Source organism: Erpetoichthys calabaricus, chromosome 5 (genome assembly GCF_900747795.2).
Source record: "Erpetoichthys calabaricus chromosome 5, fErpCal1.3, whole genome shotgun sequence".
NCBI lineage: Eukaryota > Metazoa > Chordata > Cladistia > Polypteriformes > Polypteridae > Erpetoichthys > Erpetoichthys calabaricus.
The window spans coordinates 154,416,870-154,430,636 of NC_041398.2; the positions used below are offsets into that span (position 1 = coordinate 154,416,870).

Sequence of the window (13,767 nt, forward strand, 5' to 3'; positions counted from 1 at the left end):
ACTGACTGTGGAAACTTTACACTGGACTTTACGCAACGTGGATTCTGTGCCTCTCCTCTCTTCCTCCAGACTCTGGGACCTTGATTTCCAAAGGAAATGCAAAATTTACTTGCATCAGAGAACATAACTTTGGACCACTCAGCAGCAGTCCAGTCCTTTTTGTCTTTCGCCCAGGTGAGACGCTTCTGACGCTGTCTCTTGTTCAAGAGTGGCTTGACACAAGGAATGCGACAACTGAAACCCATGTCTTGCATTCGTCTGTGCGTGGTGGTTCTTGAAGCACTGACTCTAGCTGCAGTCCACTCTTTGTGAATCTCCCCCACATTTTTGAATGGGTTTTGTTTCACAATCCTCTCCAGGGTGCGGTTATCCCTATTGCTTGTACACTTTTTTTTCTACCACATCTTGTCCTTCCCTTCGCCTCTCTATTAATGTGCTTGGACACGGAGCTCTGTGAACAGCCAGCCTCTAGCAATGACCTTTTGTGTCTTGCCCTCCTTGTGCAAGGTGTCAATGGTCGTCTTTTTGACAACTGTCAAGTCAGCAGTCTTCCTCATGATTGTGTAGCCTACAGAACTAGACTGAGAGACCATTTAAAGGCTTTTGCAGGTGTTTTGAGTTAATTAGCTGATTAGAGTGTGGCACCAGGTGTCTTCAATATTGAACCTTTTCACAATATTCTAATTTTCCGAGATACTGAATTTGGGACTTTCATTTAGTTGTCAGTTATAATCAACATTAAAAGAAATAAACATTTGAAATACATCAGTCTGTGAGTAATGAATGACTCTAATATACAAGTTTCACTTTTTGAATGGCATTACTGAAATCAACTTTGTCATGATATTCTAATTTTATGACCAGCACCTGTATATCCTGGTAATTCGAAGACTAAAGGATCTCAGAATCAGTCTGTTTAGCTCTATTTCTGCTGCTTTGGGAGGACTAAGGATCTAGAATTGGCTATCGGCAATTATTTTCAGGTTAGCTGGGAACAAGAGGCTTCATCTGATTTCAGCTATGCGTAAGCCCTACTTAATGCTGTAGAATGCAGCTCTTTTGGCAGCCATTGGAGAGAAATCTGGGAAAATATTTATGGTTTTCAAATATCTTCTGTCTTTGAATTGGCAAGTTTTCTTTAACCAGTAATTTGAACAAGACGTCTAGACTTTGAGGCATTCAGTCTACGTATTTAATAAGCAGCTGAGATCTGTGTCCAATTGAGAGTCCTCTCCTGTTTTGCAATATAGTTCACTTTACTATGAAATGTAAAGGTTTACTTAACCTTTTCTAGGTGAGCACCATGTCTTTATTTTATTTTTATTTTTTTTATATATATAATCCTAAATTTTTCTCATATGTTGCAGCATTTTGTCATCAATTTTTGGTAGATGGACTTATATCCTCAAGCAGCCTGTCTGTTATGTATTTGCGCTATATCTTTCTTTATATCTTCCTTAACACTTGGGGTAAATGTAATGATCAGTACATTTAGCTCAGGCAGCTTGTTTCCATCTGTGCTACGAAGGCAGTTTTGTTTCATGTTGGAGTTGACCGATTTTAGTTGACAGCAGGGATAAAGCAGCCTTGCTCAGTTCTGATATGGTGCCTGACATCAATGAGGTCTCATTGCCCACCTCCGTTTTTCTCTCACATTTGACGTTGATTAGAGCAGATGGTACATCATGAGGTCCTTTCCTTTGCTAGTCTCTTCCAGCTGTGGCAGGCCATATCCTCATGATCCTGAAACCAGCACCTTTTCCTTCTGACTCCTTGATCTCATGCTCATGTTTTTAGTATACTTGTAGTTGGTTTTTCTTGGGTTGATTAGGTATGGGATATTCTGGATAGATGATAAAGCCAAATAACACCACTGTCAGCGGAGCACCATCTGATTTCCATCTCTCAAAACAGACGAGACCAACATGGTAGCAAAACTTGAATATACAATTCCTTAATTGCCAAAATAAAAGTACCCTTCAACCAAGCAACAAAGTCCTATCTCTACAATTTAAGTCTGTTTTAATGTGGTTTTTTTTTTTTTTTTTTTTTAAATATTCTTTAGTCATTTAGTCCAGGTAAGAGAAGGAGCCCCAGTAGATCCTCAAAACATTTCCCAGAAAGAGGTGAGTGGTTATAGTACGGGACTCGTTAGGGTTTATCCAGGTACAGCATTTTGTACAGTGTCTCCTTAGCACACCTGAACACATGGATATGCTTCTGGACAGATAAGGATTGTTTCCAGTTATTATATACCTCATAACAAATGACCTAAGGGTAGTCTGAGAGTTCTGCAATCTAAATTTAAAGAGCTAAGTGGAGGAGCAAATGGGGATTACCACTTTAACAACTTCTGTTTTAGCCATATACCAGTCCACATAACCCACATGATCTTATAATATGGGGTCCATAGCTTGGTGTAGGGTACGTGAGCATAGATTTGAGACATTAAAGTGCTTTCTGGAATAAATGAATCTGTATAGTCTTGATGGGCTGCATTTGAACTGGAAGGGCTTTGATTTAAATTCTTAGCAGGAATGTTAACATGGACAAATAAGAGGCATGGGAGTGAATATAAAAGAGGAGCAAAATAGTTTATGTAAAAAAACTGCATGTCTACATATGGGTGATGAGCCAAATCTGTGCAAACATCTGGATTCAACTAGAAATCTGGGATATAAACCTTGGATGTTTTTTATTTTTTTTTTTATTTATTTATTTTTTTAATATGTCAATGCCAATTAGACAATGCCTGTGTATTTAGTTGAAAAGAGTAGAAAGGGCTAGATAAGGAAAGATGAGGACATTTGCAAAAATTGAAAATACTATGAATATAGTTGTAGAAAATGTTTGAGGGGTCTGAATTTGCAAAAACTGTGAGATTTTATAAATTATGTCCAATATGTGTGGTTGAAATTGTATACTGAATATTTTCAGGATCGTGTTTTTTGGACTGATGGAGAAAATGAAGCTATCTATGGAGCAAACAAGTTTACAGGAGGAGATGTGAAGCCTCTTAAAACCAACTTAAATGAGCCACAAGACATTATTGCATATCATGAATTAATACAATTTCCAGGTTTGTATCAAATTTTGACTACCATTTGTCAGTGAAGTTGGCTAGCCCAAGTTATAGGTGAAAATGTAATGTTTGATTTATATATTCATTAAAAGATTTATGAAATGCTCATTCTGTTTTCACTAAGGAATTTTCTGTGTCAAAATATCGGGTCATTTCTGGGCTGAACTTGAATCAGGCTTCGTAGATGGTGTGTGCATGACTCCTTTAGCAAAATTTAATTGTTCTTCTTCACTAAATCTAAGCAAGGTTGTCAGTTGGTAAAATTGTGTGTGGTGTTTAAAGAAAGTAAACGGAATAGGCAATTTCTACTTTGATAAATACTTTGTCTGACCTTGTTTACAAAAGACCTGTTACTTGAAATACTATGCTTATAGGTCTTGTAATGATTGCAATGACCGCACACTTGCGACATTTACTATATTTCTGATGCACTCTTAAAACTCAGTTTTGGGATGTGTAAATGAAGCTTGCATTGTACATATGAATAGGACTTGATGCTTTCACAAAACCAAGGGTAGCAAATACTAATTGTTATAGTTCTAGTGCCTGAAAGACGATCTATCATATAAATGATTAAAGATGCAGTGTCAAAATACAAAAGGATCAAAGCTCTGGCTTCATTGCTCAACTTCTATGACATGCTGTATTTCAGAAAAAAGTTAATTATGGCCAATGTATACATTTGCAGTCTATGCATGTTCAACTCTTCCCTCAAGTCTGAACATTTTGTACAAATAAGTGGTAGAGTGCTGTAACTTAAAGTATTGGACATATAAGACTGTGGGACCCAAGTATGCAGTGTTATGTACAATTTATTGTGAATTTGTTGTTTTGAGAAATGCAAGTAATAGTTTTTGTGTGTGTTTAAAGTGAGGTATTTTTATTTGGTGCAACTTGAAGAGGACAGCACAGGTTGAAGCACAAGTTATCACTAGTCAGACTAGCTTCTGTGAAAAATGACAAATGACTTACAGAACTTTTCTATCTACCCGAGTCTACCTGTATGGCCTCTGTACTCAGTGCTTTGTTGAAATGTGGTATTCATGTGGTTAAGGCAAACCACATTAACACCTATGACTATCTACATCAGAAAATAAGAACTCCCTTTCCAAGTTAAGATGTCATTAAACAGATTTTTCTAAAATGTATTAGAATCTAGTATCTTAATGCATTGTATACACTTAGTCTTGTTTTATTTTATATATAGCCATCATTACAGAAAACAGTTTAGGATTGCACAGGTTTCCAGATATGCAGCAGTTACATAATCTCTGTGCTCATACATGTAAGTGATAAGTTCAATACCAAGTAAAATAAAACAATTTCAGTTTTTGGGGGAGAGGGCATTTTAAACCCCTCTGTTTTTCTAGCTGCACTGTTTTTAGTATTTAAGCATTTGGCAATCTCCATTTTAGATATTTAAAATTTGCCCGGACTATCAAGATCCATGTTTTCACAATGTTGTCGTTTACTACACTCTGCTAAAGGCTTTGTAATGAGTTGAGCCTGTCCATCATGAGGAGAACAACAAACAATACCTGAAGTTTTGTGTACAAGCATTCTCACAAAACTAAGTATACAACTCAATAACAAAGTTGGGAGATGGTGGTGTTTTAAAGACCAAACATCCTATGCTGCTCGGTTTGGAAATTGTGTGTGAGAATAAAGTACCAGCACAGTATTCCATATACTAACTACACCAAAATTGTCAAACCAGATTTGCAGTGTTTTAGCACACCTCTAATAGTGTAATAGATTAGTTTAAAATACCACTGGATAGAAATGTACTATTTAGTAGTTTTTATTTCTTTTCACTTTCTCCAAACAAGCTTTGTAAAATAAAAAAAAAAAAAAATAAACCCTTAACCCCAAAGTAAGGTAGGGTTTTTTTTTTTTTTCTTGTGTTCTCCATGGACCTTTGTAAATGGGGGGGGGGGGGGGGGGGGAGAAATCTTAGTTCATAAATCTGGGCTTATACAACATTTATGGGATAATGACTAAAGAATTTATATACGGTATAAGTGAATTAATGACTTGTAATCTTGTGGATATATTTAGTGTATATATTGTGTATATAAATGTGTGTGCGCATGTGCAAGTTGATCTTTGTGCTGCTGCTGCAATATTAGCCCTGTAGTGGTGGTTTTCATCAATTCAGCAGTGGTATTAATGCTTCTTGCTCTTTTTGGTTAGTCCTGTTGGAACCGTGTGAGGGAAAACTAAGTGCACTTTGTCATTTAAATCTGTGTTAGGAAGGAATAAACCAAAAACATTAAAATGTAATGCTACTGGAATATATTCTATGTTGGTATAATCATCTCAGTATCATGATGGAAATTTCAGAGATGGCATGAGCCTGTCTTTCCTTACATCCAAAAACCAAAGTTAATAGTAATGGTCTGGTAGTTGAGTCATGGCAGCTGGACTTCTTTCTTGTTAGATGGATATGTTTCACTGCTCATCCAAGCAGTTTTGTCAGTGAAACGTATCTAACAAGAAAGTCCAGTTGCCATGACTCAACTACCAGATAATTTCACCTGGATGACTGAGAATCTTCACATACTTAATAGTATGGTATAATCACAAGTTGGAAAGGAAATGAAAGCAAGCTTTTGCCTGTGTTATGGTGGTTTTTTTTTTTTTTTTTTTTTTTTTTTTTTTTTTTTAATTCTCATAAGCATGGAAGACCAATTTGATCTTGGATGTCCCAATGCAGGACTTTTGTCCCTGGTTATTCTAACTTCAAGTGTGATTACAGCAACAATGAGATGCTTATGATCAGTCTTTTCATTAATGTATACAAAGATGCATGATTAGATTTAATCTAACATCATTTTAATCCTAAAACAGGTATCATTATTAAGGCAAATGTTCTAGGATCTATTTATAGATTCTAAATGTAATATCAGATCTGAGATGTTCAGCTTAGCCATTTTAACACTAGAATCCCTGAAGCCTACAAAAAAACATAATCCTGGCCCACCTTAAATTCCTTTGTACCTCTTCATCAGCATCTTGTGTTGCAAGTGTGTCGATCAGCAGAAGCAGCAAACAGCCTGCTATCCCATTCACATACACCCCAACCAGCCCCCAAAAATGTTCACAGCACAAGTCGCAAAGATTCACAGTGCTCAAGTGGTTTATCTGGTATTGAAGTGCCTAAAATTAGAGGGTAAATGTATCATTTGGAATATATACATGTGTGTGCCGTGTCTACAGCAATCTATGTAAACACATCACTTAAGTGTTTCATATTTTAGTAATTGACAAAATTTTGACAAGTATATGTGAAGGCTGAAGTCCAAATATCAAACACTTAAGTATAACAAAAGTGCGCTTTTATTCAAGGAGTGAGGAGTGTTTTTACTGTTTTATTTAATAAAAACCTACATTTTGATAAGAGTCTAACAGCTGGTGTAAATGTATGGTACTTGTAAATGTTGGCCCCTCCCCCAAACATTTATTCTGTCACATTCACGTTAGTATTTATTTGAAACTGGGAATAACTGTGGATGTGAGTGGTGTTTTGAGACAATGGAACTGGAAATGCTCTGATCTGGAGGGTTAAAAGCTGACCCACCAAACGCTGGTGAATCATGCCTCAATATCTCATTGTCACTTAATTTTTTTTTTATTCAGCACCATATGGTCCATGATATCAAAGCCGCACTGACAAAAAAACACAAGTATATAGATTTGGAATAATTCATTATACTAGCCGATGCCCGCTGTAGCGTACAGCGGTGTAAGAATAGGAATGGAAAACAGTGAGAGAGGAATTCATAAATCAAGAAGAAATAAATACTTCTTGAAAGACGCAGTGTGCATGTAGAATTCCCGGCCAAGCAGGATTACATGCGAAAGTGATAAATCGGGCTTTCCGAATTTACGTACTATGGCCGTGGCATCTTGATAGTTTTGTTGCATGTATCTTGGACTTCCTGAAAATGTGGTCCATAATATGATCATTTTGCCTACACGAACGTTATTTTCAACGTTTGCTTGCAGTACTTCTGATAGTTCGACGCGCAGATCTTGTTGATGTAATCTGAGATAGTTGGGACGTGCGCCCTCTGCTTTAACATGAGCATCTACGACGTACTGTTGGAATAGTTTGCCGCTGGAGTGCAAAATACTAAATGTATTCCTCATTGCTAATCTGTATGCGTAAAATTGCCATTGAGTAAGCATTATTCGCTTGGCGGTTTTTCTGGAACATGTTGTAAATCTTTGTGCCAGCCAATGTCACCGTAAGGGAATAAAAGTGGGTAAACCATAGGATCGCAATTCATATTGAGTGTGGAAATCTATTTACTGGAGTTGCGTATGGGAGATGCAAATGTCCTTTTCGGCAGGTGTTTCACCATCTTCTCCGAAAATCGCTGCAACATCGGTGTGACATGTCGGGGCATTGTATCGTCATAAATCCTGCCTAGGGGTTTCCTTGAAAACCATTCGTACAGATGCTGTTGGATTGGACTGAACGATTTCATGCATGTTTGTATGATTTAGCGAAGCGGTTGATGGTTCTGAGCATGGAATATAGCTGGAGAAGTACATTTCTGCTGCATGCAGAATTTGCTTTATTTTGTAAGAGTACTTTAGTAGCTTGCGCTGTCAAAAACCTACAACTGTCCATATCCTGGAGAGGTAGAAGTGTTGGCGTATAGTGGAGAGATTTGGTGATTTAAATTTGCCTGTGTATTTTAAAACGGTATGGTCCGTGGCCAGGAGGTTATCTGTGCACCCATGGAAGCAAACGCTAGAGAAGGGTAGAATTCTTGAATGTGTTCACAATAATTTTTAGCTTCTGATGTTTGCTGTGTAAGAAGCTGTTGTAAAGACACAGGTGGCTCCCGCAAGGGTGGTAAAGCACCTAGAGTACTTGTTGGATGTATTACGCTCAGCAGGCCAGTATAGTGCATGACATGGAAGATGAAGAATAGGAATCAAAATGCCGTTTCGGCTGCATGTTGGCGGGACCAGTTTTGAAGTGGAAGCAGGATGAACCAGAAGAGAAATATGAGATGACCTGTATAGTACATTTCAGAAAACATTGTGGCACTGATGCAACATTATTCATATTTTTCATTTTTCATTTGCATACCTTTTATGCGGTTGTAGTCGGTAACCACATTTGTTCCCCACCCAACCCCCGATCTTGCCCAATTTCCACATTTTGGTGCATGGTGGTGGTTATTTTGTACTCCAGAACATGCAGAGGAAGTAATAGTACAGAGGGGTCTGTTCAGAGCTGTATACAAGGTGGGGGGTTGTGGCGTGAATGTTACTGATAGAATAAAAGTTATGGGGGGGGGGAGATTAACTTTTACAAGTATCATACATTTAAACTGGCTGTTAGATTCAAATCAAATGTGTAGATTTATTATATAATAGAAGTTCACTGCTCAAAATGGTTATTGGTTGACCTGGGAATTGAACCAGCAACCTCTTGTGTGAGTAACTTAGCTGCTTGGGTGGTGTAGCTGTATGTCATCAGCTTACCCTAAGCCAACTTTTTTCTTCAGTTATGTTCTTGAATAAGTGTACTTGTTTTGTTATACTTGTACCTTTTTTTGGAAGTGTTTATTTGATATTTGGACTTCAGTCTCCACACATTAAACACCATGTCTACATTTTGCCAATTACTAAAACATGAAAAACCTTTGTGTTTTAGCGATGTTTACATTGTTGTAGACACGGAACACACATGAAATGTATATTCCAAATGGCGATACGTTTACCCTCTACAATTGTAGGCACCTCACTCCTAGCTAAACCACTTCAGCACTGAGAATCTCCTTTGCAACTTGAGCTGCGGCAGTGTGTGGTGGGGGTGGGGGTGTGTATGGGATTGCAGGCTGCTTGTGCTGATTGACACATTTACAACACACAGGATGCTGACTGAGTGGTGTGAAGAAATTGAAGGTGAGCCAGGATTGTTTGTTTTCGTATGCTTCAGGGATTCTAGTGTTAAGGATTTTATGTTTAGCTTGATGGACTTACTATTTAAGTCAATTGATAGAACATTTTGTCCCCACAGGGAAATTTGTCTTTTTACAGAATAACTTAAATACATAAATAGGTAGATAAACCACATATATTACACACAGCTGTCAAACACTCCTGAATAACTAAAATGCAATAAAATTATAACTTCTGGCTTGGCGTTTAGTCATGGTGGGGTATGCTGTTCATATGAAGGAGCCCTAGTAGCATTTCCTGACACAGCCCTTTTGAGGGATTCTTCAGCTGAAAGTACTTGGTGTGCCTGAGGGATGTGCAGCATTGTTCATTATGGCACTCTGTTTTAATTCTCTCCTTTGCTACTAAATGATTCATCAATGCAATGGCTAAACTTCATTTTGGGCCACCTTTACTCTGAACATTCTGATAACCCAGCCATTAATTAGACTAAGATGCAGTTGGCTTTGATTGTGCTTTATAGCAAGGCCTCCCTGCTCACTGAAGGATCTTGCATCTTAAGTACTACTTTGATATGCTGACTGACCTTGAATTTAAATTGTAATAGTGTCGCCATCCATCCAGCATTTCAGTCGGCTTTTGTTAATAAGAAAACCCCTGTATGACCAAGGTTATAAACTCTAGCTGACATGTGATTCAGTCAGATAGTAAGGTGTGCAGAAGTCTATTGGGATTAAGAAAATAGGAACTTTACACTTGATGCAGCTGGCTTCCTGTGTCCCATTGGCTGTCTAGTAGATGCAATAATGGTGCCCTGTGAAAAGAACAGCGGAGAATATCTCAACGGGGAAAAAAGCATACTGATAGCAGCCATCCATTCTGTGCTCATTTTGCTCTGCTTTTCACAAAGTGCTAACCGCCTCTGATGTCAGTTTGTGAACTTCTGTTGAATATAATTATAATGGAGGCAATAATTTTGGTAGCTCACATTGAGTGAAGTCAGGAACTGTTCAAATTAGTTCTTTTCTACATTGTGATATAGCCATAATATAAAATTAAAAAAAATAATAATAATCCATCATTTGACACAGTAAATGGTAATCAAAAAGCAGAAACTGGTTTTTACATTTGATAAATGCATTAGAGAATCATATCTACAGAAGTACTGAGACCCTTTAATCTGTACTTGGAAGCACTTTTGACAGTGTGAACAGCCTTCTATTGTCTTGGCTTTGATTCTACAGTTTGGTACACATGCTTTTGTGGATCTTCAGCTGTGCTCGGCAGAGCCTCTCAAGATCAGTCAGGATGAATAGTTGTGCTGCTCACAGAAATTCATATACTTGTCCTGAAGTCGCACCTACATTGCCTTGGTTTTGTATAATTTTTGTGTTGGAAGCCAGAGCATCACCTCAACCTGAGGGTCTTTAGCACTCGAGTATGGTTCATTCAAGGATCTCTGTATACTTTCAGTGGATCCCCGACCCTCCTGCTTTCCTCCAAATGAAGTGTTTTGGCTTGAATGGCCAGCTTAATCCATCCATCCATCCATTTTCCAACCCGCTGAATCCAAACACAGGGTCACGGGGGTCTGCTGGAGCCAATCCCAGCCAACACAGGGCACAAGGCAGGGAACCAATCCTGGGCAGGGTGCCAACCCACCGCAGGCCAGCTTAATCCAGATTTCATCAGACCTGAATCCAGAAAGACCATTTAGGATTGAAGTCTAGATACTCTCCTATCATGCTGTTTAACATTTACAACATTACATTAGTGTTCCACTAGGGATGTTTAATTTTTTTTTTATTTTTAATTTGTATAGTGCTTTTCTCACTAATCAAAATACTTTACATAGTGAGTGAGAAGTCAATAAAACCACCACCAGTGTGTAGCATCCACCTGGATGTTGCAACGGCAGCCATTTTGCGCCAGTACACTCTCCACACATTACCTGTTGGGTGATGAAGGGTGAGAGAGAGTTCCCCAATTAGGAACTGGATGATTAGTGGGCCAGAATGACAAGGCCATGATGGGCTGTTTAGCCAGGACATCAGGATACACCCTACTCTGTAAGAAGCCCTTGTATGACCACAGTGTCAGAACCTGTTTTTACGTCTCATCCAAACGACAGTGCTATTTTTACAGCAGTGTTCCCATCACTGCCCTGGGGCATTGGAATCCACATTTAGACTCTGGGGTAAGTGCCCCCTGTTGGCCATGCCAGCATCTCTTCCAGCAGCAACCCATGCTTTTCCTGGTTGATCTTCCATCCAAGTACTGGCTTGTCCCAAACATGGTTATCTTCAGGTGGATTCATTGTTCTGAAGTGCATGTAGGTATGGCTCCTTAATCCAGGATAAGGTTATTTAGTATTTAAAAACAAAGTTATTAGCTTGTGTTCAAAGTTTACATAGTTATATTTTGTTAAGCAATTTTTACTTTGAAAATGCCGCCTGAAAATAAGTGGGGTGGCCACCATACCGCCCTAAAACACAAATTTTTCAAATCCCATGTATGGATCATTGACTTATTAAACCGTTAGACCTAGCTGACAAAAATACAGGGGAGTCAATTTTTTAGTCCTGTTGTTGTCTTAAATGTTTAGATTTAAGTCTACCAAGGTAAACTTTTTTTGATTTTTTTAAACAATATATTGAAGCACTCAAATGAAATGTCTGTTAAGCATGTGGTTATATTAAGCAACTGTGTTTTGTTTCTTAAGGGAAAAATTGGTGTAATGAGAAGGCTTTTAATGGAGGATGTGAATTCTTGTGTCTACCTGCCCCCCAGATAAATGCTCATTCTCCAAAATATACATGTGCTTGTCCATCTGATGCAGAGCTAGATTCTTCAGGACAAAAGTGTAAAAAAGGCAAGTAATCTACAATGTTTTTTAAATATAGCCAGGTAGGAAATGGTTTGCTCTCATGCATAGTGTTTGCCTAATTTTAAATAGAGGGAAACTTTTTTGGTGGTGTTTAGCTTTTATAGTTTAACAATATTTTTTTTAACTTGTTGGATGTGTAAGGAAGCAGTTCCTATAATCCTGATGCTCTGAACAGAAGTCTGGCAGGATTACGAAACCAGCAAAGTCTAGTAGGTATCAATTTTCAAGCAAGTATGCTTTAAAGGCCCTTTTTTTTTGAAAATGGAGAATGTTACTTCAGGAATGTGGCTGTATACTAAAGTTATTTTAGTTTTTAATTCTATACCAGAGATGAGGAGAGCAAAAAGGCAAAAAAAACTAACATTTAATAAATGTTTATTCAGACATTAGTCTATTTGCTTTCAACACAATAAATTTAACAATGTTAGATGTCTGTGGCCAATAGTCAGTAACCCAACCTGGTTATTTCAGGTATGGCAGTATAATGCTGTTAGATGCACCTAATCAGTGTGGTGATCAGTCTCTTAAGAGCTTGGTATCACACTATGGGTGGTCTTGGTGATTTGTATTATTTCTGGTCCTTCTTTCTTCACAATACTTTGACATATTTTAAAGCTTTTAACACTAGAATCCCTGAAGCCTACGAAAGTCATAAGCCCGGGCCACCTTAAATTCCTTTGCACCTCTATCTGCATCGTCGTTTTGCAAATGTCGATCAGCACAAGCAGCCTGCTATCCCATCCCCTGCCACCAACACTTGAGCTGAAGTTCTCCCAGCTCAAATCTGCTTATCTGGGCGTGAGGTGCATTGATTTGTATAGGGTAAATATCATTTGGGATACATTTCATTTGTGTTCTGTGTCTAACACGATCTGGGTAAATGTAGGATAATACGAAATACAAGATGAGAAACAAACACAATTTTTCTTCGTTATGTTATAGTAAAAAATACGAAGACTGAACTCCAAATGTCAAACACTTTCACAAAAGGTATAACAAAACAAGTGTGCTGCCTTATTCAATTTACATGTTGCTGTCCGTATGTAAACACAAGTCCATTTATCAGTTGCATGGGTGGGTTAGAGGTGAGAATGACTACCTCTAAATCAAGAGGTTGCAGGTTCAATCCCAGGTCTTCCCTGCATTTTCCATTTTGAGTAGTGAGCTGCTATTATATAATAAACGCATTTGATTCGAGTCTGTAACACCCATGGTAAATTTTTGCCTCTTGTAAAAGTTAGTGTTTTTTTTTGTTCTCTCAGCCATGTTCACGTGGTACAACGAACTTGCCTCTCCCTCTCTGAGTTTTGTTACTTGTAAAAGAAAAGGTCACTGAAGGGATATAAGCAGACAAACGCTGATGAATCATGTGTTGGTAGGTTACGTGCATTTTTTTTTTTTTAATTTATTTTATTCTTGAATAAAAGCACTTGTTTCATTATACCTTTGCAAAATTGTATATTCCAGTAACCACTTAAATGAGATCAAATTTGTCTGCCTCTCACACGTACACACATATCCATGCATGAAAACACAATTGGGAAACGTCATTTGAATATGATTTGAAAACTGGACAAGATCAAAAAAAAACTGTTACAGTGCATAGTACTAGGAATGCAGACAGACTTTTTGGGCGCATACACGGTCAGCATGACACTGCTAGATCTAAACAGTAACGTGGAGAATTGCACATGTAGTGAAGTGACTTGCTGCAGGTGGAAGTTCTCATCCCTCATTATGGTGCCAAGCAGAGTTGTGTTGCAGTGCAACAGTCTATTAGTCAGCAAAAGTGATGTGAAGTTGTCAGTAGTTCTGCAGAAACTGTTTTATGACCACAGTCTTGGGAAAGTCCTCCTGTGGGACAACTGGGATC

General features: G+C 38.1%; 1 protein-coding gene across 2 annotated transcripts in view; it reads left to right on the forward strand.

The window, feature by feature from the left end:
* vldlr (very low density lipoprotein receptor) overlaps positions 1-13,767 on the forward strand; it is a 308,802-nt gene that overhangs the window by 212,131 nt on the left and 82,904 nt on the right. For both annotated transcript variants that reach the window (XM_051927741.1, XM_051927740.1), the window contains exons 14-15: positions 2,938-3,079; positions 11,730-11,879. In XM_051927741.1, the coding sequence (XP_051783701.1) occupies positions 2,938-3,079; positions 11,730-11,879 (292 nt within the window). The remainder of the gene's footprint in view (positions 1-2,937; positions 3,080-11,729; positions 11,880-13,767) is intronic.